This window comes from Rhinocladiella mackenziei, assembly GCF_000835555.1.
Source record: "Rhinocladiella mackenziei CBS 650.93 unplaced genomic scaffold supercont1.1, whole genome shotgun sequence".
NCBI classification, from domain to species: domain Eukaryota; kingdom Fungi; phylum Ascomycota; class Eurotiomycetes; order Chaetothyriales; family Herpotrichiellaceae; genus Rhinocladiella; species Rhinocladiella mackenziei.
Window position 1 is genome coordinate 2,594,899 of NW_013550604.1, and position 25,191 is coordinate 2,620,089.

Genomic DNA, 25,191 nt, shown 5'->3' on the forward strand with positions numbered 1-25,191 from the left:
CTCTATCAAATTGAGGTCCTGCCTCGCATGTTTCTATAGACAAAGATTGTCGCCATCTTTTGGTGTCTCCGTGTTCAGCTCGTAGACGAAATCCTTGTCTAGCTGAACAATTGCCACGCTGACATCGTTGCCACATATTGTTTCACAGTTTAACAGCACCCTTCCTTTCTTTCAGTCTTGCTCTCTTGTTAGATAGAACAACACATTCCTTCTCTAGACTCCAGAGTCTATCACCCAACAGTCTCAACAGCGCCTATCTGTGCAAGAAGAGGAGTCAATCACCACCATGAGATCCGAGGCTTGGGTAATCAACATCAGATACCTCAAGTCTCTTGCCGTGGACCTTCTGCACTGGTACGAGAATTTCCTGACCAGACACCCTGATTTGAAAGCAGTGTTGTCCCGGAGCCCGGGCCAATCAAGTAGGAAGCTACAGACTACACCATACTGTGTCAGGGTGGGGGCGTACGAGGGAACGAGAGTGGAGGTTCGACAATGATATTACTATTCAATGCACTATAAAGTACAAGACGAGAGACAAAGAGCATGAAAGTAATGCAAACCTATCCCAGATACTTATAGCCGGGCGGTACAGTCATGCCGCAAGGCTACCACGTAGGCACACAAGGCTATGAGCAGGCACACGAGGCTATTCGACAGCCACAGTGGGCCTGCCAAGACTGTTCGAGGGGATTCCGGGTTGTGCCATGACATACTGCAGGATTGGTTCAACCTTCCAAGAAGGCCTGTACCACCTTTGGCATCTCAGATGAGGACCAGTACAACGTGGAAGAGGCACTGAGGATGAAGGAAGACAAGAGAGCAAAGGAACAGCAGGTTATGCAGGAGAAGGAAAGAGCTGCCTCTCTCAGGGGGGCAAGATAGGTTTTGCAAAGACAATCTGGAAGAAAGGCTACTACGTGGTGGGCATAGATCTATTCAGTTGAGATACCCTTAGTAGTAATTGTGTTGTTTGGCTGTGTGTAGTCGTAGGCTGAACCCACGTCGTTTCTGAAAAAGAGCCGGCCCGAACTGAGGGGTAGTAAATACAGTACGTTCGTGTTGAATATACCTTTTTACACCCATCACTGACTGGTCTTTGGGCTGCTAAGCTAATCATCGGATCCTTCTAGTTTGTATCGTCGGACTCATCTTCCATCAAATCCGTATCAATACTCTCTTCCGATTCTTCTAGGTCTTCCCCGGCATCGATCTTGTTCAACCGGTAGCTGCCACTTTGCTTCCCTTCGTCGCCGAGGTACTTATCGAAAACTGCCATGCAGTCTTTGAACAAGCGCTCCTTCATTGGGTCATCATCATCATCCTCCTTCTTGGGATTCGTTAGCCCCTTTCTGCTACGCCTCAATACATTTTCGTCGTAATTCTGCCCGTATAAGATGCCCCGAAGGTCCCATATGCAATCGATAAAGTCGTCATCTTCGCGATATGGCTCTTCCAAGTGACCAATTATCGACTTGTCGAAAATATTTGGATTTGTGAACAAAAGCAATTTAGTGCCTGCAATAAGTTTGGTAGGGGACTTAGTATCGATCATAAGCTCAACTAGAGGCTTATTTTGAAAGGCGATTTCATCGTCATAGTCGAGTGATGCGACCCAAAGCATGACTGCAAAGAACGACTCCATATCATGTCCCAAGGTTCTTCGAGCAACTGGATCATCCAGAAGAAGATCCGGCGCCATGAATGCAACAGTGCCACTTCGAATGTTTCTGCTGGATGCTCTCCCGTCGGTGGTGAAGCATAGATTCCAGTCAATGAGAGTACCGCGCAGTGTCTTGTGGGTAAGGCCGCTAGTAAGTTGAGTCTCTTTCACCGGAACCATGATATTCTCAATCGAAATATCTAATAATTCATTAGTGCCGTCTATCGTTTAGCACATTCGTAAACTTACCACCATGAAGAAAGCCATGCTCAGGACGTTTATACGCCTCGTAATAAACAATCATAGCGTCGCGGATTGTTCGCATGAGCTCTTTCGGTCGAGCGTTGCGCATCGCCTCTTTCAACGGTTGGCAATACGAGATGATAAGGCGGGCACGTCGTCTGCGCATGTCGGTGCATTCATTAAAAAGTTTTCTCTTCTCTTTGGCTTGCTGAAGAAGTTCCCGGCTTGTCGATTCATGGAGCTGTGGAATGCCTCGTACGTTTGCCTCGACAAGGATGCTGATGACCTCTTCTTCCGGCGGCGGCGATGGGTGTTCAACCTTCTCTTCCCAGGCATCCTTCATAACCCACTTATCGTTCGGGGAGTCCGCAGGATGCACTCGCGTGACCCTAAGATGTCTCCCAAAAACGCAGGGACGGTAGCATAGCAAGCTATCGGGCACTTCAGTCCACGTTATTCCCGCATACTCAATGAATATCGAGCCGTCTTGTTGATGAGCCGTAACATGGGGATCTCGTCCACGGTGTTCAGGTTCCGCGATGAAATCCGCCAGAAAATCCGCGAGGAATTGAGTATGTTCGGGTTTCTTCACAAAATCCAGCGGCTCAGAGTACCCGGCAGAGCCATGATCAACGTAGGTAATCAAGGCGTACGACTTGAGGAAAAGAATCCCGTAGAGATAGTGGCGGAAGGGCTGATGATAGAATACGTTCCAGGCACTTCGCAACCATTGCAGGAATTTTTCAGAGGCCTTTTGTATGGGGCTTTGCGTATGTTCAAAAACAAGTTCCACATCAGCCTAATCAGTACCCGTTCCGAGATGGAAAAAGAAATCCGGTTGCGAAAGCGGCTCCTTGCTCTGTTTGGATCCGGGCAACGTCTTCGAGAAAGAGCTAGATAAACTGAGGCCTTTAAGAACCTATTAACTAGATTAACAGAAGACCTCTAAAAACACTTCGAACAAATTATAACCTTTTTAGGGAGTGCTTTTTGCATTCGCTGAAAGAACAAATTCTGTTCCCATTCACCGGTACCAATATCCTTAATGTCTTGGATGTTGAGCTGAGGTCGTTTGTCTTTGTGTTTGAAGCGGCTCAGAAAGGTCGAGCGGAATGTATCATAGGGGATGTTCTTCCTCGTGATTCCACGAGCTTCGGCCAAAATCCGGTGTTCTATTTCATCGATATCTTCTTCCTCAACCAAGCCAGAGTGACTAGGCATGCGCTTGTGAGTAGGTGTCGGTTTGTACTGCGAAGTGTCATCGTCTTGTGAAGGGGTGTGAGATGGCGTGTGATCACGCTTGCGTTTCCGCGTTTTATTTGTCTGCTGAGCGGATGTGTTCCTCGGTCTTTTGGTGCCAACGCCGTAAGTGTTGTGGACCATATCGAGAGCTTTCGGTGCCGCCCGCCGGCGAGGACGCGATGGGGGTGCGGCAGGCGGATTCATCGCCACGGTGCGAGAGTGAACTTTACGGCGAATAAGTGTAAATAGCGTATTAAAGACTCCTTTTGATTGCAGACAAAAAAAACCACGTTGGGGAACTGGACAGCAAGTGGACCAAAGTGAGAGTTCTCCCCCGCGCGTCCTAATTGAATCGCGGTATCACGTGCTTTCAAAATCCACAAACATGCCAAGACCATTGTCAGGGAATGCGTCCCCCAGTGGGCCCCTTTTTTTGACGCCAGGATGTAAAAGTCGCGACCGAAAAGTACTGATGTCCCCATTGATTCTGATGATCTTCCTGCTGCCCGCAACGATCTGCTTGCAACAAGATGCGGCCTCTTTCAGTCCTGCTCGGCCTGTTGGCTGTTGCCACTTCCGGCGTGTATAGCACGGCCTTGACGTACAAACTGGGAGCCAACGAGAAAGCCTGCTTCTTCACCTTCGTCGAACGGGAGAATGCCAAAGTTGCATTTTACTTTGCTGTATGTGTTTGCTGTCTGGCTTCAAGAACAATTGATGGTGTACTGATTGACACGCTTTCCAGGTCCAATCTGGCGGTTCCTTCGATGTCGATTACTCGGTAGTTGGACCAAATGACAAGAAGATCATGGAGGGGCAGAAAGAGAGACAGGGAGATTTTGTCTTCACAGCGCAGAATGCGGGCGAGTACCGGTTTTGCTTCAACAACGAGATGTCGACGTTTGCGGATAAGATGGTGGATTTTGAAGTTGCGGTACGTTTTCACCGAGCCACTCGTTTCTTGAGTCATGCCGTGATACCAGCCGAACAAAACTAATGAGGAGGCGCATGCGCCTGCGGATAACAGGTGGAAGATGAATCCAAATCTGCTCTCCTCCCGCAAAAGGCCGGGTCGTCGCCCGAACAGACATCCGCGCTCGAAGACATGACTTTCAAAATCAGCAGCCAGTTGTCCACTATCAGCCGTATGCAGAAGTATTTCCGCACTCGAGAGAACCGTAACTTCAGCACAGTACGGAGCACGGAACAGCGAATCTTCAATTTCAGCTTGATTGAGGTATGTATGATGGTTGGCATGGCCGGGTTGCAGGTATTGGTGGTCAGGTTCTTCTTCCAGGGCGCGAGAAAAGGTGCGTTTGCCATACCCAATTCCGACAAGGATGTTCTTTTTGCTCTAGTCCCACCGCTGACGACGCTTGTGTTGCAGGATATGTATAGAATATTCTCTTGACACCGCATGGATGGCGTACCGGGTGACAATATATGATGAAATGATATTTCCTGAGGACCAAAAGCAAAGCGACAAGGGCGAGGGAAAAGCCAAAGTTCCATAACATGATCATGCGGACAATTGGAATCTCTTCGCATGCAAGCAATAGAGATTTTCATTCTCATGACAGCTTCTTACTTGAATCTTCGAAGCGTCAGACGGACGATCCCAATGTCTTGCCAGTGCTGCATCCTGCGGCCGTGTTTCCGCTTGAATCCACCATCCGTCTTCCTTTAAAATCGCTATCGGGATTGAATTCGCGAGCTCAATTTCAAGAAACTGCCGCCGCATGACAGGAGCTTATTCGACTCGACCAATTCCTTTCATACGTCAACCCGGCCCCAAACGCCTTTATCTTTCTTTTGCCCTGCGTGATGCTGTCACAGGCCCGTTTGATAGAACGGGGATGGCGGGGATCTTGATACAATTTCGAGAAGCACCCATATCCTACACTGTCACCGAGTTCTTACGCCTTTTCCAGCCTCTTGCCAACTATGCTAACCGAGAAAATTTCGCCTGCATTTGTGTCATTATTCGCGGCGCTCGCCAACTTGCACTGATCATGTTCCAGCTGTTCGTCCAACATTCAACAACCACCTGACGCCTTCAACGATGTCGTTCATCCTCTTCCTACTCATCTCCAGCTCTGGGAATGTACTCCACCAACAATGTCCCCAGCCAGGATACAAATCCAACCTCGTCGGCACATCGCACTCCTCCCTGAGCACACGCTCGTAAATCAAACCGTCATCCCGAAACATGTCCACACCGCAGACCTGGAAATATGCAGGGGCTACACCAAGATGGCCGTGCCGCACCGACCCTGTTCCTTCATCTGATGGATGGTGCTGGTCGAAGCTGGCCCACAACTTACTAGTGGCGTCGGGGCTGAACGCAGTGTGGAAGACCGTATACAGCTCTTTGTCCATCATCGGCGCATTGGCGTTCTGCGTCCACGACTGATACCGCTCCCGGTACTTCTCAGGCACATGGTCTGGTGAGATGAAGGTGCCGGCGCAGAGGACCTGGCCGGTCAGTGGCGGGTAGAGGTTATGGTCGCGAGCGAGATGGGCGAGGGAGGCGGACAAGTTGGCCCCGGCCGAGACACCGCCGACAATGAAGCCGAGACGAGCGTCGGTACATTTGGGCAGGATCGCCGAGTTGGATTTGCGCGACTCACTTGCGGCGAATTCCAGTGTCTCCCACGCATCGCAGATCGAGAACGGGAACGGGAATTCAGGTGCCAGTCGGTAGGAGGCGCAGATGACTATGGCGGCATGCTCCATTACCAGCTTTCGCGCCAGCGGTAGTTCCATTTCTGGATACCCTACCGTATGTCCGCCCCCATGGAACAGGAGGATCAACGGCCTAGGCGTCGTGCCCGAAAGGTCGGAGGTGAGATGACACACAATGATACGGCAAGGGTAATCATCGCGGAGTTTGATGAAATGTGCCGATTCGGTGATATTCCGTGGGCGTGTGTGCGAGAGCTGGCTGTGATATGCGGGTAGAGCGGCAACAGTGAGATCTTTGAGCTCCTGGGCCGTATAGCTCGAGCCGGGTTTGAGGGAGGACGATTTCACTGCGTCGGCGAAGACTGGATCGATGGTTCCTGTCGCCAGGATCTCTTCAATGGTCGTGGGGGGTATTGATGGCATCTCAACAAATTGAGATGACGGAATAGAGACAAGGTCAGACCAGGAGTGTGACGGTTGTCTTTGGACGGCTCTTTGACGGTGTAGTAGCGGACCGTGTGTACGGGAAAGGGACTGTGATTGAATCTCAGCCCGATGGAGATCTAACACAGCCGCACCCAAGCAATGGTCTCTCCGCCAACTCTTCCTCGTGATTGTAACAGCCTCGTAAGCATAACGAGACGAACCGAAGGTCGGTGAGCGGGATGTTCAGGTTACCACGACGACCATCATGGGAGGCCTCGGGGAGTTATCCCTTTTTAAATCATCCGCTGCCCGCTTCCCACTGCTCTTCGATGTTGTAAGACGGTCTAGCTGGGATTCTGTACTGGAAATGCTGACCGACCAAATAGCCAGTCAAAAATATCAAATGGGGGCTAAGAATCTGAGGCCTTGTGCGCTAGTCTTGGACATAAAGGGGCCTCCTAATCTAGCAATCTTGGCTGCGATGGCGAGATATTTTTGGCTCCAATCAATCGCTAGGCTAAAGGATCACGTAGCTGAGGATTCGGGACGTGGATATGAAAGCATGCATCCGCAAGTCCTTGTATGTACGGTTATTTGCACGGCCTACAAATGATAGCGTCTATTGATAGGCCTCATGAAGCTTTGTCGACCATGGCGAAAGATCTCAGTTGTTGTATTGAGTAACTATGTAGGCTTCAAGACTGGTTGACTGGGTACGTGTCTAGTTTCTCTTGCCCATATGACTGTAGGCTCTATATGCCTCATCTCAGTTAGCCCACCTTGCTATCACTGCAAGCCTTTCGCTGCCAGCAAGAATCAGCGTATCTGTCCACCTATACCATAGGGTCCTTCCGGGCTTCGCGAAGGATTTGCTTCATCCGAGAATACAATCCTGTATCTCCTTTCTTCCACCTCCTGCCGTCGGGAAACACCACCCTCCGCAACCTGTTAACCCAAGGAATCAACGGCTGGTGGTATGACGTAAAATTCTCCTCTGCGGTCACAACGAAATCCCGTACATGACATATTTCCCCTTTCTTGAGCAAAGCTAACTGTCCAGTAGCTTCAAAAGAGGGAACTACTCTACTCTTATCGAGCCCGTTGCAGTGGATGCATATCCAGAACAAGACCCAGAAGAATGACTCGAGATCGTGCATGAAAGAATGCTGCTCGCCTAGAAGGACCCCGATTGCCATAAAGGCCCCCGTACCAGTCTTGCCTTTGGCACCCGAGGACTTCTCTCGCGTTTCTTTGATCCCAAAATCGAGGTCAATCAAGAATGCAGACCAAGAGGGGTTGTTGTCATCCTCATTCACCATAATATTGTTGAGTGAGATGTCTCGGTGGAGGACACCGGCCTTGTACAAGGACTCATATCTTTCAATGCAACCCTCGAGCGCGGTAAGTAGAGACGCGCGGGAGCTGGCATTGTAAATTGGCTTTCCATAGTCGCGAAGAATGACATGCTGATGTATCCGATTTGGCAATGCATCGTTAATGGCCTGGGTCGGAGACGCTGAACAGGGGCGCTTGCTAGGCGGCAGTGGGGCGTCAGTGTAGCTGGAGGGCCGCTTCAAGCCAACGGTGCTGCTGGTGCGGCCTTTCCGCCGAGCACTGGCCGTGCTCGCCGAAATCATCGAGCGCTCCGACTGGTAATTTCTCGCCTCGGTGACATCTAATCCCTTTCGAACATTGCTTTGAATGTCGTCGTCTTTGCCGCGCACACAAAACAGTCTCACGATAATGGTATCGGGCCATGTTGACCACTCCTTTGTCAGTCGCCTCACGAAGTAACTCGCCTTCTTCTTCGCGCTCCAGGTACTGCCACGAGTCTTTGATGACGGGCGGCGTTTGTGCATCTCCCTCCGGATGAGCTTTCCAACAAGTTGTTGCCCGGCCTGCGACACAAGCTCCACGCGGCATTACTTGATCAATGATGAGACGCTCTGTCCGACCGTTCCGTTCGACCCCAATGAACCGCTGGCCATTTGCCGTCATAATGGTGGGATCGAACCCCAGCACCTCCTCATTCATCCAAAGGAACCCGAGGATCGTGGACACAAACTGCAGCCCCTTTTTATTAATGTCGAACGGTTCCGATGCGATTCCCCCAAGTCGGTCAAACTCCCATATCCTCATGAGACCCACAGATGGTAAAGCCCATGACGAAGCGACGAGTCTCCTGAGCCGCGAGCACTTCTCTCGCATACTTCCCGAGATCGAGCCACGCCTTTGATGCTATGTCGGCAGACGGGTTGCTCTTCAGCTCTCCCGGGACAAGACCTGCGACCAGTGGCATTTAAAGTCTTTCCGGCCTTTTAAAGTTGTTCACGAATCCAATATCTAACTTGCGCTCCGCTGTGGAACCTTGAATCGGCACCTTGGGCTGTGCCAATGGGCTTCGTTGAATTGTCGTGGTCGGCTTGTAGTCCTTCGCGAGGTTCTAGAGCAGCTCACTCAATTCCGCAAACCAGCCTAGGACATTGTCCTGATGCGCGTCCTCCGGCCATCCACTCCAACCCTTACAATAGAATGGATTGTTGCCTTCCATGCACTTCCTGAGGACGGTCTCGGACGCTGTCTTAAGACCTGCCACGCCCCTCAAAAATGTTTCGTGGAAATGATGAAGCCCGACGTAGAGAGTACCAAGCTCCAGCTTCAGAACCCTGTCCACATCTTGGCGATATTCAGAGGAGTTGGCGAAGCTGCTCGTGTTGTGACGTCATGGGGTTTGTTAGAGGGAGGATGCTATCGGTGACGGCGTTATGGACTTGATCCCAGATAAGAGTATCATCCGGCTTGTCGATGAGGGCCGCATTCAAGAGAGGTTTAACACGATCGAAGTCGAAGTCGCTAGAGGCGACAGTAGAAATGAGACCGAGAAGATTGCTTCGAAGGGAGCCATGACCCTCTTCGAAAGGAGCTGGCCTGAGACTGAAAGCCTTTGAAGAGAGAAAAGAAAAGGCAGGGCGAGATTCCGGAGATCTACACATACGCCGATTAGAAGAGCACGTCAATGATGTTGGTCCCATCTTACCCTCCTGGCCGAGTTGACACAGCCGTCTGATGTGCAAGAGAGGCTCCTGTCTTCACAGAGCGACTTGAAAGTGGTATAGAAGCCATCGAGGCCTTTCCTAATAGGATTATCATCAATGATCTGTTGATCCGTCATGGTGACAAGCCGAAGTCGCGTTTCAGCCACAGCCACCAACTTGTCGGGATTATTTCGGGATTGTTAGTCAGCCAAACCCGACGACTTTTTTATGGCTTCTTGGGTCGATGGGAAACACAAACTAAAAGCGACAATTTCCATCGGCTACTCAACAAGAACTAAGCTTCAATGCATGCCAGTAATCGGAACCAGCTTCCTGGAGAGATTGCTTGTGGTAACATCGAAAAGCGAACAGAGCGATTGAGACCATTGTTGCAGTCCAAGGTGATATCAAACAAGAGGCGTATCTTATATTGACCCTGAAGCCATTTGCAACAGCAATAGATGCCGGCTTTCTCCCAGGCTTAAGTTGGAGCAAGCTTCGCATCAACGCGCGATACACCCTTTACCAGTAGGTTCACCACCTATTCTAACACAAGAGACGAACACACGAACTCAACTTCAATACAGTTTGATGCAAAGCAGAATGAAAACGAGGGGGCGAACTGCTAAAGCTCATGGTCCAGGGTTGTCCCGGGGTCAAGCCTTGAGGTTAAGTGGGAAGGATTCTACTTGGTATGGGAGCGGTGCAGCTTTCACGCCGTCCAATGGACTCCATAACTCTACCTAAAGCCGGTCATATGCTGCCCCATGCACAACTGGGCTTATGGTCCACCAACAAGAGCTTCTCGGATTTGTCCAAAGCCAAGCTCTTTTTCGATCATAGGTACCTGCACCAGTCTCCTATGCCCATGCAATCCTCCAATGGTGGTAGACCATTGGTCCCTTGTGAGAGTGTTTCATCTAAGAACCGTGCGATTGGACGAGAAAAGTACTGAACAAGACCGCTATTCTCAAATCTACCATCACCAGCGCAAGACACCGATGGTGAACAGTCCGTGGCGAGGTCGGCGGGACGCTGGCCACGTGGCATAGAGGTTTTCACGTGACTGGGATACTGTACAACCTGATTGGTGGAATCGTGCGCATTCTCTTCTTTTCTCCTCCAGTCTTCCATCTTCGCCCCTCTCAAGTCTCGCGTCAGATGCCCCTTGTGAAAACCCTCGCCGATGGCAACCATCTCGAAAAGTATTCACATGTCGCCGGTTACCAAAGACGGAGATCACAGCGGTGGCGCTGGTTGCTAGGTAACCTAGCGAGTAGATACCAGTGACAGAGGCAGGAATCCATCTGACGGTCAACCCCGTCGAGCAAAACAAGCCCATCCGCGATGGCCTCGTTTGGGGATTAAGCGAAGAAACGCGTCCGGCCTATCAGATTCATCGCTCGAGACCAAAGTTATCATGATGGGTCGGATCCCCTTATCTGCCTTCGAATCCGGCTGTTTAACGAGGCTTCTCCAGCCAGATATGGACAACGTGGACATCATGGTGCAAGTACATGAGATCCATAAAAGAATCCTTTCTCGACCAGAGCACAAACCCATCTCCGCCAGGCTCACCGACCAACTCCATCTTGATTCTTTCAATCACTGATCTAGCCTCATCTCGTACATCTATCGACTGTCTTCAACATGATTATGGCAGGCCCTGACCACTCTACTGAATTCCATTTGCAAGACCGACCGGTTGATGAAGGCCGAGAGATTCGAGCCACCATCATCGGGGCCGGCGTCTCGGGCATCTGTGTGTACATTCGTCTTCTGCAGTACATTCCCAATATTCGGGTGACAATCCTGGAGAAGAACCCGTCAGTGGGAGGCACGTGGTACGAGAATCGATATCCTGGTGTCGCCTGCGATATCCCCAGCCATGTCTACCAGTACACATTTGAGCCGAATACTCGGTGGACCAAGTACTTCTCTGGCGGGGCCGAGATTCTAGAGTACGTAAAATGTGTGGCTAAGAAGTATAAGGTCGACCAGAAAGTCCATTACGACACCAAAGTCACGGGTGCCACCTGGAACAGCGATGCTGGTATATGGAGTGTCGACACTGAATCTGTTGCTCCAGACGGCGGCAAAATCAAGGAAAAGCTGGATTCTGAAGTCCTCATTAACGCCACCGGGATTCTGAATAACTGGAAGTGGCCCGACATTCCAGGCCTGCACGATTTCGAAGGAAAACTGCAACATTCCGCAAACTGGGACGCTTCCTGGTGGGCCACGGGTGAATACGTCGTCGTTGACCTCCAACGCTAATTTGATTCGAGTAGGGACTATTCCAACCAAAGAGTGGCTCTTCTGGGTTGTGGCTCCTCCGCAATTCAAATGCTTCCACGACTTCAAGCAAAGTGCACTTCCGTGTATAACTTTGTGCGAGGCGGAACATGGATCAGCCAACCTTTTGGCTCGACATTTACCGCCGAAGCCCTCGCCGCGGGCAACGAACCGGGAAACTACACCTATACGGCAGATGAGCTTGAAAAATTCTCTTCCGACCCCAAGTTTTACAAGGACTTCCGGAAAGCCATGGAGCGAGCAATCAATATGGACTATCCCTGTCTTTTCCCCGGCTCGGCAGAAGAGCTGTCCGGTACCCAAGCCATCAAGGCCAATATGAAGAGCAAACTGGCTCCTAAACCCGGGCTGTATGAGGCCCTGGAGCCTCGTTTCGTCCCCGGCTGCCGCAGATTGACGCCCGGCCCTGGGTATCTTGAAGCCCTGACGCAAGACAATGTCCATTTCATCAAGACTCCCATCACAAAGGTGCTAAAGAACGTAGGTACCGCGAGTTAGTTTCTTTTCCCCTCCAACTTCACAGCTCAAACAAGCCTCTGCTAAGAGACTAAACTCTCCATAGTCGGTCGTGACCTCCGATGGTAAGGAATGGGAAATCGACGCGATCGCGTGCGCCACCGGCTTCGACACGAGCTTTATGCCACCATTCCCGATTGTCGGCCGCCATGGTGTCCACATGCGCGACAAATGGTCCAAGCACGCCTCTGCGTACATGTCGCACTCTGTCCCTGGGTTCCCCAACTACTTTATTGTCGGCGGCCCCAACTCTGCAACGGGCGGGGGCTCGCTGCTCATCATCTTCGAGTCGATCATCGGGTACATTGTCAAGGCCGTCAGCAAGATCAGCCGCGAGCACCTCCGGTCCATGGAGGCCAAGGAAACGGCCCTGGCCTCCTGGCAGGGCTATCTGGACAAGTACTTCCCCCGCACCGTCCACGTGGACGCTTGCACCAGCTGGTACAAGGTGAACGATAAGATCACGGGCTTGTGGCCCGGTAGCAGTTTGCATGCAAGGGCTTCGCTGCTAAATCCTAGGTGGGAAGACTATGTGTACGAAAGTCTGCCAGGCCACGACCCCTTGGAGTGGCTCGGGAATGGATGGACGGTCGCCGACGCCGAACGGGGAGATCTGAGCTTTTATCTTGACGAGGTCGATTATCCTCCTATCCCGAGTGATGAGGTCTTGGCTCGTCAGCCAGGACAATCATGAAGCCATGAAGGAGTGGTTCTAGCATTCTACGGACCACACGCACAAGTTCGAGCGGCCGTCATCGGTGTCATGGGCCAAGACGGTTTACCGCTGGACTCTGGAAGGAGGGTAAGAACGGGACGCCTTCTAGTTCAGCATACGGTGTTCCCTCGGTGGTGACTGGGTAGAGAACTCAATGATAAGTATGGAGTCGCAGTCAAGCGGTTAGATGCTGAAAAAGGGCTAGATATGAGACACTAGCGTTTGCCGGAGAGATACTATCTAGATTAATGCATACGGCATGTCAAGATCTGCTATCTACCTATGTTCTTATGCTCGCCACAGAGACTGTCAAAACTGATAGCGCCGGCAGTCGTCTACAGACCCCATTTCTTTCGCTCCCAATATCTCAAAGGAATGTAGAGCAAGACAGTTACGGCAAAAGCTAGGATCCAGCTAACATCCGTGCCGTAGGGCGAGCCTCCAACGGCTTTGGCAATGGGACCGACCCACCACGTCTGACTCATGGAGATGAGAGCCAAAACGGTGCCGATGACCCAGGTGATCAATGCGGCAATACCGTATGGGAGCTTCGACGCATCGTTGTAGGCGGTAAGATCATAACTGTAGTCGCGTCGCCAGATAAAATGCTCGAGAAGGAGAATAGTGCTGAAGGGAACAATCCAATAGGCACAGATGAGCAGGAAATTCTCCATGACTTCCTCGAGATGCTCGCGCCCAGCCATAGAGCAGACCAGAAACACAGCGCTGCCGATGAGGGACCAGACCAGGCGAGGGACCACAAGGAGCTTGGTCGAGATGATCTGGACATTAAGCCCTAGCGAATAAAGGTTGGTGATGATAACGGCGACGGTGGAGAAGCCCAGAATGGCCTCGATGAATTTGCCAAACCCTCTCACACCTGAACCATGCCCTTGGAAAACAGAGCCAATCAATCCGCCGATTCCACGATTCGCATACGCGTCGGTGAACAGAGCGTTAGGGCTGAGACTTAGAGTGCCCACGGCAGCACCGAGAAGCTCAATGAAGATCTGGCTGAGGATCAAACCACCATAAGTCCAGCAAAAAGTGGTCGTCCCGCTGGTGGTTTCGCGCATGTAAACGGCATAGTCGGAGGCGACAGGGAGCCAGGCGACTTGAAATCCGATGATGGCGGTGCCCATAGAGAGGATACTCGAAGCCTCGGCCGATCCACTGCCCATGGGAAGGTTGATGAAGTGTTCGCCACCAAAGCCGGCAACGATGATGAAGCACACGAGCATCACCATCCAGAAGTAGCGTTCAAAGTGGTGAACCATGTGGTACCCAAAGAGACCGATTACGATGGCCAGGAGGGAAATGAGAAGGATACACACTGTCAGAGGCAGCTTGCCATCTCCCATGTCGTACAGAACCGAAGCGCCGGAAATGCAGTTGACCATGGCCCATCCGATCTGATTGAGAGCGTTGAGAATCGCAAGGACTTTGGCTGGCCACCATCCAAAGCAGTATCGGGGGACAATCATGGTGCGCAATCCCAGTTTTGGACCAAATCGTGAAGCCGCAGCGGGCCACACAGCGCCGATAATGTTGAAGAACAAGATGCAGCAGAATGAGTCCCACCACCCGAGTGCGAAGAGCGTGGGTGCCAGGAATCCGAGAGCCAACGTAGCGGTATTACAGTTGGCGCTGAAGAAGATAGTGAAGAGATCGCGAGGCTTTTGGGTGGTGCGCATCTCTTCCGAGATGCGTTCGACGCCGAATTCTTCTGCCCCAATCGATCGAATCCATCGTCGAGTGGTCAACCAGAAGGACTTTTCCGACAGCTCCCCCGTCTGGTGGTCGACGTCGGCATCGACGGCGAGCTGAACCTCTTTTGTTTCGTATTCGCCAGGCATTTTGGATCTCCGGGGACCTCGATGGAACTCTGCTCGAAGTTTCTCCTACAGGAGACTGGTGGAAATCCTGCATGAGGCCATCTCTGGCTATATAGCTTGGAAATAAGCAAGGCAAGCTCCTGCCTCCTAGAGACTGAATGGCGTCCAAAGGAGTACTCCGTGCAGAATAATCAGTGCCCCAGCGAGACGACAGGACATACGCATAAAGAGATAGCCGATGATAAGGCGTTTTGGTCTGGACCCGAGATACCACGTACCTAGCACTTTGGGGTGGAGAACAGCGCTGGCAGAGGATCGGCGCAGATTTCCATTTCTCGGCAGTAGAGCTTGATATCTGAGATTTGCAGGTCTCATACTGGAGAAAAGCTTAACAAAAACATCTGATCATTGTTCCAATATGCGACAAGGAGGGCAGAGTTGGCACCGTTGCTGAGAGGCAAGCTTGAGACCGGCGAGCGCAAGGCAATAATAGGACAAGGCGAGAAAGTTGCAGAGAACTTGAAAACAAATCTTCTTTAATGGGCAACGCCGTCCCTCACGATGAACGAGGGTTGGACCAGCAGAGATAAGAGAACAAACTGTAATTTACGGAGTCGGGCCGCTTTTCTCGGCATCTGGCTTGGTGCTTGATAAGAGACCAACGTCTTGGAAGACTTTCTTCGACCGCTCCCGAAAGCGATCAACTATGGACACGGTCAAAGGCTGGACGGTGGCTAGGACGTTGGTTTTGCCATGTGGACAGAGGTTTAGCGCTGAGATGTCAGAGCTGGCCACGTGGTAAAAGTCGCGCCAGATTTTGAAGTGGACCTTGGGTTATCGCGTAGCCTCGAGCCTCATGACTTTGTGGCCTTTCTCCCCTTCAAGCATACCTGAACCACTTCCTCTAGAACCTCGGTGGCGCGCAAGATATCGAATCTCACGATGAATTCCTCACAAAGCATTCTAGCTCCCTCACCGGTCACCGAGTCAATGAAGCGCTTTTGTTTTTGCACTGAGAGGGCGTAGCCTCGAAAGATTGTTACCATGAAAGCTGTGGGAATTTTATTAGCCGATGGGAACTCGGAACGACTCAAACTGCGAAACTGACCCAGCATGAAGCTTGTGAGGGAACATAGTAAGGACATGCTTTAAGCCAGCCCCCTCCCCCTTCCCCCCGAGTCACTGTGATGCTGAGATTCGCCGTGTGAAGAAAGCCAGGCAGACGGGGGTGGACGCCGACAACCCACTGGGTACCAAGGTCGGTATGACAGGCGGTAGCAACGAAAAGGATCAAGGTTTTCAAAGGCATGACTGCCAGTCACAGCAGCTCTCCAGTTCAAGCCAAACGTGTACCAGTAATTCGACTCGTCCTTCAACTTGTATAGATCCGCGATCTCGATGCACAGCTTTTGGAGGAAAAAGTAGTATGCGACAGTAATGCCGAGGAATGGCTGTTAAAAGATCGTATACGCGGACATGACGGAGACGAAGATGATGGTACTTGACACTAAATACCATGGACATATGACGAGCCTCGGAATGGTGATGATACATCGTGTGCGTCGGATGCTGATATATTTGGGCACGAATGGGACATGTCGGTGCCTCTGGAGAAGAAGTTGCCCACGACGTTTAACGCCAGTTGGCAAATGAGAAAAGTAAAGCCACAGAACCAGATGCTCGCACGTGTCGAGGATGTTGGGTTTACGTCTTGACCACGCTCCAGAGCCGGCGCAAAATCTCTTGCTGGATGTTGAACCCGAATCATTTTCACCGGCCACAATGCCAAAAGTGGCCACGGTCAAGAATGTCATCTTCGTGTTTCAGAGATTCAGCGGCGCAATACAGCCCGCCGAACAAGCGATGTGCGACGCAGCAAGCGCCATTGTTGAGGCGAGACTACACGATACCCTAAGATAGCAAGGTCAGCCAATACAGGGGGAGAAAGCATCACGAGAATCGCATGACGCTTCTCCTGGACTGCGTAGGGCACCATGAAGCCTCGATATTGACTCATCGACCTTACGGGAAGCACTTCCAGCGAGCCATTGGAAGATCGGCGGCAGTTGCTATACTTGCGTCTCCGCCTCCTCTGTACCTGGCATTGTAATGGCCCACCATTGATCCCATTTAGACGTCGCTAGGCCCACGGGAGAAAATCGATCCGTTAAATTTGGGAACGACACCAGCTTGTCCTAATCTCTATAGACCCACGGTACTTCGACACTAAGGATTGCCCTATTCCCATGCCGATCGGGCGCGATCGACCATCTATAACGTATTATTGGGTAGCTAAAATCGCCGGCTGAGTGACCTATGAGCGTCCGACACGCTGATTGCCAGTGCATCAGGGGCGAAAGCGTATTCTCACTCGCCCCCCGCCCCCCCCCCCCCCAGCCACTATCAAGATAAATCATCAAATTCCGAGCGCCGTCCACCGCATAAATCATCATGCCATGAGTGGTTCCGGCTGGGTACGGGCCCATTGGATCTCAGCAGAAGCGTACAAAAAAGAACCATTGCGAGCGACGCAGACGCTTTAGAATGGCGGACTCTCAAGACTCCGACAGGGCAGCAGTTCTAAAGCCTACCATGATCTATGGAACAGCATGGAAAGGTGAACAGACACAACAATTGGTGCTCGAGGCGGTCAAACAGGGATTCCGCTGCTTCGATACGGCTAGCGACGACGAGCACTACCGTGAGGACCTCACCGGGGCCGCGTTGCGCGACGCCGTCCAGTCAGGTCTCGTGCGCCGGGAGGACATCTACGTACGCCCCCTTCGCAAGAACCCCGGTCTTGAGAGCAGGGGTAACGAGAGCGTTGCTAACGGCCGCTCGTAGATCCAGACCAAATACTCGCCGCCGCTTCAACACCACGGCTCCGGAGGGTTCACATGTACGGCTGACGGACGTGACCTTGCTGCCGAAATCAACGCCTCTGTCGCGCGGTCTCTGTCGCGCTTGTGCGTGGTGCACGCGGATTGTGCGAACGAGGCAAGCAGGTGCAGCTCCTACATCGACTGCCTTTTGCTGCACTGTCCGTTCAATAGCGTCGAGGAGACGGCGCAAGCTTGGCAGGTCATGGAGCGGTTCGTGCCGGGCCGCGTCCGACTACTGGGGATTTCAAACGTCCGCTTGGACGTACTGGAAGCCCTGTACCGAGTGGCCACGGTCAAGCCAGCAGTGGTGCAGAATCGGTTCTATCGCAAGAACAACTACATGGTGGATGAACGATTATTTTGCCACGAGCGAGGGGTCTCTTATCAATCCTTCTCTGTTTTGACGAGGAATGAGGATGTCTTGAAGTGTGGTGCCGTCGCTATGCTGGCCGCCAGCGCCGGGGTATCGAGCGAGGTCGCCATGTACTTTCTCCTCGCCGCGTCGAGCCCCGGGGCCGCTGTGCTCAACGGCACGACCAACCGCGACCATATGAGGCATGATGTGGCGGGTCTACAAGCCTGTTCCGAGTGGGCAGCATCGAGCTCCAATTCCGCGGTCTACCGCACTTGCACCGAGTCGTTTCACCAGGAAATAGGACAAGGATGGGGAAGCCCAAGGCCTATAATTCTCCCATTATCAACTACCGCGAACGTTATTCCTTAGCCCTGCCGTGACGCTGCAACACCGGGTTGACCCTTGATAAGGCTTAAAGACGCTGTGAGATAAGGACTTCTGCTTTCGCGAAGATTTCTCCGTCATCCTGCATTGTATCATCATGCTTCCATCGAAGGCGCAAGAGCTCCTCGCCTGGCCCACTGTCTCGGCAGGATCCAGAGTGACAGTCTGGACTGAAGCGAAGAATGTAGTACGCCTTGGGAGAGTCCGCGTCACGGGCGAGCTTCATGGCATCGTCATAGGTAAGCTTCCAGTAGAAGCTGTCGTTTTGGAACGGCAACAGCATGAAGGTGTCCGCTTTGCGGCCCTGAAATGACACGTACAAATTGTCTTCTTTCTGGAAGATCTCGATGCAGAAATTGTTGATGGCGTTCCAATACTTCCCTGTATAGCTACCAAGAGGCCTGCAGGGCGCTTGTCCACTGCTCTCCTGTTCGAGCTGCCTGATGATGGCGTCGTGCTTCTCTACTCGCCGCCTAGCGTCAGTTTTGGCCAAGGCGACATAACTGGAGCTATCGACTTTGTTTCCCAAAAGCGTCTCAACCAACATTTCGCCGATCCATCGAGCATGATTTGTTAGGCCGAGTGAGTTCGAGAGCACCACGACGCCGCTGTTTGTTTCGGGGAGAAGCGCGGTGTAAGCTCGGTAACCAGGTATTGAGCCCTGGTGGAAGACTGCCAGTCGCGATGGCAGGCCCTTGCCAACCACTGGATCCTTCGAGTGAATTTCGACCGGGGGCCCCATGACGGCAGGGAGCTGTACCCGTATCCAGCCGGCAGCATAGCTGAACTCGCGCAGCGACTGTAGCGACAGTGGCATTAGCGGCCGCCAGAGGTGCTTCATCTGCTTGAGCGGGCCCGCGGGTCCGCTGTTCTCCCGCTGTTCGATCTGATTTTGTGCGGCGAGATTGAAAGCATTGTAGAGCGTGAGCAGATCAGAAACCGTGCTTCGAATGCCGCCAGCAGCACCAATCGACACGTTGTCTCCTTCCAATGGGGCGGGCAGTGGGTATGCCGAGGCGTCCGTCAGTGTAGCATATGGGATGGCGACGTTCTCGTCGTTTGCCGGGACCGAGCCGAAGAAGGTCCGGCTCATCGACAGAGGCTCCAGAAGTTGCCGGTGAAGATAGGACGAGAAGCGTTGATCCGAGGTTTTCTCGACCATCTGACCCAAGACATCATACGCAAAATTGTTGTAGAGCAGTTCGGTTCGCACAGACGCCGCTTGAGGAGCGTAGGCCAAGACCGCAATGCATTGATCCCTCGACAGTAGGTTGTCGTTATTGGAGCCAATCCACAGGCTGTCATATGGAGCGATTCCAGACCGGTGACTCAACAAATCTGTAATGGTGATTTCGTCGGGAAGGTAGGGAGAGCTCCGACGAAAAGAAGGCAGGATGTCGTGGACCGGCGTGTCCCATTGCAACTTGCCCTCGTCCACCAAGTTGCCTAGAAGCGCCGCTGTGAATGCCTTGGTCAACGATCCGATGACATAGGTCGTGTTTTCGTCTGGAACGATCTGTTTCGAGACATCTCGGTACCCGAAGCCCATCTGATGGATGACGGTGCCATGGTGCAGCACTCCAACAGACACTCCAGGTGCGCCGCTAATCTGGCAGATCTCACCGATCACGTGGCTCAAGGCCTTCAACTGGGCTATAATTTGCTTCATGTCGCGTTCTTGAGGAGCATCGGCCGGACCAGCAAAGTCTAACAATCTTAATGCTGAACTGGAGGGGGACATTCTCGAAAGAAAGCGGAAGCCTGGAGCAGTTTGGGTGAATCTTGGCGCGGCCCAGGTACGAAGATGCTTGTGCATTTATGGTGACAGGCTGGGCTGGTCCGGCTGGCGACAGAAGAATACAACCGTCACTTGTAATGACGTTCTAGTCGAGTCTTGTCCTCCGTCCTACGGAGTTACACAGAGCCCCACCGTCGCCAGGCGTACTCTGCTGGTGCCACGTCCTATCGGAATGGCACGTATTCACCGCGGATGTTCACTGGCACAATCTAGCACCCGCTTCCGTTGCTCTTCGTTCCACCCCAAGATATCGCCCGCCCAGCTTGGCGCTCAGGTTATACTTCGGGCGAACGTGCGGCACTGATATCGTTGACGCCCGAGAGAGCCCGGACTGAAAGAGCCTAGAATGAGGCTGTGGACAGGGCCCCAAGATGCCCCAAGCTTTGGGCTGCAAATGTTTGGGGTTTCGTTACCTTTTGGGTCCCTAAGTTTTTGGGGCGGCTCGAAGATGGGAGAGCGACAACCCACGGCGACTCGCGTACCACGTCGACAATGCTAAACACCAATCGGGCCTAGTTGTGCGAGCGTTGTCCGCATGATGGAAAGATGCCTGAAAACCGCCCATTTTCCTAGGGGTTTGAAGTACCTTTCCATCCACCTTGTCTCCCTCACATATTTGGCGCTTTTTGAAGCTCTTTCAACGACGTCGTTGACCCCTTTTGATGGAGTCCTTTCCACTCGCCTTTCCACGCGTTTTTGCACTCGATTTTGGTGTTAGACCCTCTCTGCCGCCTGTGTAGCCTGTCTGTCGTCTCTGTAGTCCTCCTGTCGCCTCGTGGCCTCGCTGCCGACCCTCTTCAGGGCCGTTCTATCGTCCTGTGAGCTTCCTGTGAGTCCTGAATGAATCCCTGCTCTTTTGCCTGATTGGACCTCGCAGTGTGAGTGCGCATTCTCTTGCTTCTGCCTCCTGCCAGGTACCTTTCCATCGTTTGGACAATGCTCGCACAACTAGGCCCGATTGGTGTTTAGCATTGTCGCGAGTCGCTTGTGGGTTGTCGCTCTCCCGAGACATTCCCTCGATGATCATCGATTTTGAGCGCCCCAAAGAGCCTAGCTGAAGGCGAAAAGAATGGCCAGGCCGTTGCTGTCGGGCAAAGCTGCATCACTACGTCGCCTTGTCTCGCAGCTTGTCACATGACGAGAGGCAGAGGCATGCGCCCTACCTTGCAACCTCCCCTCTCTTCATTTTTGTTAGACGGACATACAGAAATCATGGATTAACTACGTTTACTACAAACGAACGCTGCGAGGGTCATTGTGGCCTTTTCCTTTCCTCCTTTGTTACCTCCCACAACACAGCATGACAGACCACCTTGAAGCAGAATGGAACCGATTCTTGAACACACAGCAGCACAGGTTGCGCAAGAAGCGGTACTCTAGCCTTGTCCAGCGACTGGATTACCAAAGGCTCCTGGCCACCCTGACCGATGAAAGCAGCAGATATGCGAACAACGGCGTCACTCGAGGTATCAGCAAACTGCGACCGTGCCTAGACAGGCTAAATGACTTCATGCTTCCCATCACCAGTATAGTCCAGGCGAGCCCAGCAATCGCCAGCTTCATTTGGGGGACGTTACAGGCCCTCATCGTGGTGAGTCGTACGCGCTGAGCCGAATCCATGTGAATGTAGTTACAACCAGCATGCGACGGACTTCCATGCTGACCTGTAACCATGTTAAGGTCTCGAGCAAGTTCAATGAGACTCTCGAAACAGTGGTCAATATGATTCAGGATCTCACGAGCACCATGACTAGAATAAACAAATACTTGAACCTTTTCCCCACGGAACCTGATTTAAGAGCCTGCATGCGGCATCTGATCGAAGAATATGTAGGCTTCTGCATCACAACGATGAAATACTGTTCGAGGATGCCTATATGTAAGAGAAATGAGCTCCGTACCTGAATGTCATGATCTGACGTAGATAGATAATCTCTGTCGCATCTTTTGGAGTAGGATTGACAGGAAATTCGAGGAAGCTCGGGCGAGAATCGAGAATCATGTGCGCGACTTTGAGTCCGAGAGGCAGTATGCCGTTGACTCGGCTCTGGTACAGGGAAGCCGACGGATAGAAGCCGCACTGCCTCTGATGCAGCCTCTCAGCCGAACACCAAACAAGCTCTATGTAGTACCGCACGCACAGAATGCCCGATTTTGCGGTCAGGCAGATGTCCTCCGGCTGTTGCAGCAATTTGTGGTTCAGGGACAAACCAGCGGGCGCCAGACATCAATCGCCCTGCATGGAATTGGAGGCATTGGAAAGACCCAGATTGCTGTTCAATTTGCATATCAATGCAGGCGAAGTGACTCTTTCGACTTCATCCTCTGGTTCCGAGCAGATTCGCAGGCCGAGCTGTCGGCAGGAATGGCCTCGCTCACTCATCCTGATAAACTCAATTTACCCCAAGTCGCCCCAGGAGCAGGCCAAAACAAGGAAGTTGAGTTGGTCCGTACGTTTCTCGAATCGACGAGTGAGTGGCCCCATTTGGAAATCATTCTTCTGGGGGTGGCGGCTGACGAGGAGGATCAGCACAGCGGTTTTTACTGGTCTTTGACAACGCCGAAAGCTGGGCCACTGTCGAGGCTTACCTACCCAGGTGCATCTACGGAACGATTTTGATCACTACTCAGCACAAGCAGCTTGCTAAACAAGCCACCTACGCTCTCCCTGTTAAGCCGATGGACCGGATTGTTGGAGCACGACTGCTACTCAGTCATCTGCCGGGTCAAGCAACAACAGAACAGAAGGAGATTGCAAGGTTAATCTGCGACGAGCTCGGCGGCCTTCCAATTGCCATCGCGCATGTAGCCGGCTTTATACGTGAATTAACTGGTTTACATGGTTTCCTGGATATGTTCAAGGAGCGCGCCAATTCTTCTGCTATCTTTGACCTGCCGGCGCCGACGACTGTGGCCACTTATGAGAAAAGACTCGGCCTCGTCTGGGACTTTGCTTTGAATCAGGTGTCATCCGATTCCTTGACTTTGCTGCACATTCTGTCCATGCTGAGCCCGGACGGAGTGCCCGTGGATGATTTACACCATCGTGACCTTGATTCAGATTTAGCATTTTTGCGAGACCCAAATAACTTTGTGTAAGATGGAAACCCTCCGCTTGGTTTTCGCACGCTAACTTCGAACCCTAGATTTCGCCAAGTTGTCAACCAGATCACAGATCGCCAACTCGTGGACTACCAGACTGTTGGGGGAAATGCTTGCTTCGTGATGCACCGAAGCTTACAACGCAGCATCCTTCACCGACTCGACGGAGACCAGGATCGCTTACAGCATATCTTCCAAATCACGGCAGACATGCTACGCCGTGTGGTTCCAAGACAGCACGAAGCTCAAATTCCCTCGAGTGAGCTCTGGCCCAGTTGGGAACGGCGCAGACCGCAGGTGATGAGTCTAGCAGACGTCTATCGTCAGTCCGCAACTAAGCCAAAAGTGTCTATCGACTTTGCCGAAATGCTTTGTGACATTGCGAATTACTGTTGGGAAAGATGCCTGCTGCGCGACGGTCTTGTGGCGAACCAGCTGGCAGAGTCCATCTGCGACATGATCCAGGGGCACTTCGACCGCCGCGCTGACATCTATGCCATTGGCGGCGGGCTCCGAATGTACGACGGCATCTCAGGCCGGGCGACGAATTTCGAGGTTAGTATGAAAGCCCTCAACCTCCGCCAGCAGCACATCGACGAGACTCTGGACGAAACCATCACTGCAATGGACTGCTTCAAGTATTCCAACGCTTGGAGCGACATCGGCGAAACTCTCCTGGATTATGGCTGCTATGCCGCCGCGGGTCCCTATTTCGAGTTGTCGATGAGCGTCAAGTACAAAATCGGGACAGACATTGTCTACCTCATCAATGAGTACCATAAAGCCATAGCCCTTGCTGGACAAGGTATGTACGAGGCTGCGGTGCAAGAACTCCGGGAAGCAACTGCCACGATGGAGTCAGTCATGGGCCCGACATGTGCTGCGGTTCAGAGTTTCCGGCTGGGTTTTGCTTGCTTACTACTTTGCGCTGGACAATTGGAGCCGGCCCTCGACCAGATTAACAAAGTGATTTCCTGCAGGGAGGTTCTATTTGGACGCTATGGGCGGCCCACACTAGATGCATACTACGTAATGTCTGTCATTCAGGAAAGAAGAGGTGATCTCACCAACGCATAGTAAGTCAAGCGCTTCCCCCATGCCAACACAGTCACTCACTGCCATTTTAGTTCTTGGTTGAGTATTGCACTAGATAGGCCGACGGACTGGTGCCCAGCAGACATTGGTCGCGCAAACTGGAAGTCAGCGGTGCTGTTGGCCGCTTTGAATCGGCAGACCGAGGCGAAAACACATCAAGATCGGGCCGACCACATCATGAGCGAACTTAAATCAGTGGGAGATTTTCGTCCAAGGCTGCTCACACTGGAAGGAGAAGCGTTATGGGATCACATGGTTGCGTTAAGTGCGGGTCGGACGAGTTATGGTTCATTCGTGGAGGATTCCATCAGCTCTACCCTGGACGCGAGATGCGCAGCAATTGTGCACCAGCTTAGGCCGTTTCGGGACGGTCAATGCGCGGTCGTACAAATGGCTTCCATCCTGAGAAGCCCAAATGGTTCAATGGGTGTCCCATCAGGCTAAAGAAAGACTTAGGACACGGCTTGACAGGAACTGGCCCCCTCGTATTGAAACCTAGTGGCAATCTCGGCCTGGCAACGCAGCGCCTTCTACCCTTGGAGTGCATCACCTACGACTGGCTTTCCCACAACCACTTATATAGCAAATACGTATCCATCGGAAAGTCCCCGCGAGCACACGCCTCCCGCGACAGGTCTGCTCGGTTACCAAGTTCTCGGGCTTTCGTCTCGGCTATTCCGCGACCTTCTCGGACGTGCCCTGTTTTCCTCCGTCGATGCTGCGGCCATGATGGCTTCCCATGGGCGACCTCGCTGGTCGATCTTTTGTGCCTCCTGGACCTGCTCGGCCCAATGCTTCTTGCCTGAACCAGATTGAATTTTCTCGAGCCTATTGCAGTTAGCTTTGGCTAAAGCCAAATGGGCATGTTTAAACAGGCCGCGGAGTCGAGATCAGCCTCA

At 52.3% G+C, this 25,191-nt stretch overlaps 10 protein-coding genes across 10 annotated transcripts; 4 read left to right on the forward strand and 6 right to left on the reverse strand.

Moving 5' to 3' along the window:
• Positions 1-1,129: 1,129 nt before the first annotated feature.
• Z518_00920 (uncharacterized protein) lies at positions 1,130-3,352 on the reverse strand (the record flags this gene model as incomplete). Its single annotated transcript, XM_013421521.1, has 3 exons — positions 1,130-1,863; positions 1,913-2,705; positions 2,879-3,352. The coding sequence occupies 3 exons, from the start codon at positions 3,350-3,352 to the stop codon at positions 1,130-1,132; spliced, it is 2,001 nt and encodes a 666-aa protein (XP_013276975.1).
• A 326-nt stretch (positions 3,353-3,678) lies between these two features.
• Z518_00921 (uncharacterized protein) lies at positions 3,679-4,546 on the forward strand (the record flags this gene model as incomplete). The annotated part of the gene is made up of 4 exons (XM_013421522.1): positions 3,679-3,831; positions 3,894-4,082; positions 4,176-4,458; positions 4,536-4,546. 4 exons carry the CDS (start codon positions 3,679-3,681, stop codon positions 4,544-4,546), a joined length of 636 nt encoding a protein of 211 aa, XP_013276976.1.
• Positions 4,547-5,158: 612 nt separating this feature from the next.
• Positions 5,159-6,256, reverse strand: Z518_00922 (uncharacterized protein; the record flags this gene model as incomplete). The annotated part of the gene is made up of 1 exon (XM_013421523.1): positions 5,159-6,256. The coding sequence occupies one exon, from the start codon at positions 6,254-6,256 to the stop codon at positions 5,159-5,161; it is 1,098 nt and encodes a 365-aa protein (XP_013276977.1).
• An 836-nt stretch (positions 6,257-7,092) lies between these two features.
• Z518_00923 (uncharacterized protein) lies at positions 7,093-8,257 on the reverse strand (the record flags this gene model as incomplete). The annotated part of the gene is made up of 2 exons (XM_013421524.1): positions 7,093-7,970; positions 7,999-8,257. The coding sequence occupies 2 exons, from the start codon at positions 8,255-8,257 to the stop codon at positions 7,093-7,095; spliced, it is 1,137 nt and encodes a 378-aa protein (XP_013276978.1).
• A 689-nt stretch (positions 8,258-8,946) lies between these two features.
• Z518_00924 (uncharacterized protein) lies at positions 8,947-9,431 on the reverse strand (the record flags this gene model as incomplete). The annotated part of the gene is made up of 2 exons (XM_013421525.1): positions 8,947-9,201; positions 9,297-9,431. The coding sequence occupies 2 exons, from the start codon at positions 9,429-9,431 to the stop codon at positions 8,947-8,949; spliced, it is 390 nt and encodes a 129-aa protein (XP_013276979.1).
• Positions 9,432-10,944: 1,513 nt separating this feature from the next.
• Positions 10,945-12,820, forward strand: Z518_00925 (uncharacterized protein; the record flags this gene model as incomplete). The annotated part of the gene is made up of 3 exons (XM_013421526.1): positions 10,945-11,528; positions 11,586-12,090; positions 12,173-12,820. 3 exons carry the CDS (start codon positions 10,945-10,947, stop codon positions 12,818-12,820), a joined length of 1,737 nt encoding a protein of 578 aa, XP_013276980.1.
• A 356-nt stretch (positions 12,821-13,176) lies between these two features.
• Positions 13,177-14,697, reverse strand: Z518_00926 (uncharacterized protein; the record flags this gene model as incomplete). The annotated part of the gene is made up of 1 exon (XM_013421527.1): positions 13,177-14,697. One exon carries the CDS (start codon positions 14,695-14,697, stop codon positions 13,177-13,179), a length of 1,521 nt encoding a protein of 506 aa, XP_013276981.1.
• A 2,523-nt stretch (positions 14,698-17,220) lies between these two features.
• On the forward strand, positions 17,221-18,282 carry Z518_00927 (uncharacterized protein; the record flags this gene model as incomplete). The annotated part of the gene is made up of 2 exons (XM_013421528.1): positions 17,221-17,448; positions 17,521-18,282. 2 exons carry the CDS (start codon positions 17,221-17,223, stop codon positions 18,280-18,282), a joined length of 990 nt encoding a protein of 329 aa, XP_013276982.1.
• Positions 18,283-18,325: 43 nt separating this feature from the next.
• Positions 18,326-20,038, reverse strand: Z518_00928 (uncharacterized protein; the record flags this gene model as incomplete). The annotated part of the gene is made up of 1 exon (XM_013421529.1): positions 18,326-20,038. One exon carries the CDS (start codon positions 20,036-20,038, stop codon positions 18,326-18,328), a length of 1,713 nt encoding a protein of 570 aa, XP_013276983.1.
• A 1,357-nt stretch (positions 20,039-21,395) lies between these two features.
• On the forward strand, positions 21,396-24,736 carry Z518_00929 (uncharacterized protein; the record flags this gene model as incomplete). The annotated part of the gene is made up of 6 exons (XM_013421530.1): positions 21,396-21,686; positions 21,776-21,974; positions 22,024-22,566; positions 22,626-23,190; positions 23,242-24,273; positions 24,325-24,736. 6 exons carry the CDS (start codon positions 21,396-21,398, stop codon positions 24,734-24,736), a joined length of 3,042 nt encoding a protein of 1,013 aa, XP_013276984.1.
• Between the last annotated feature and the right edge of the window lie 455 nt (positions 24,737-25,191).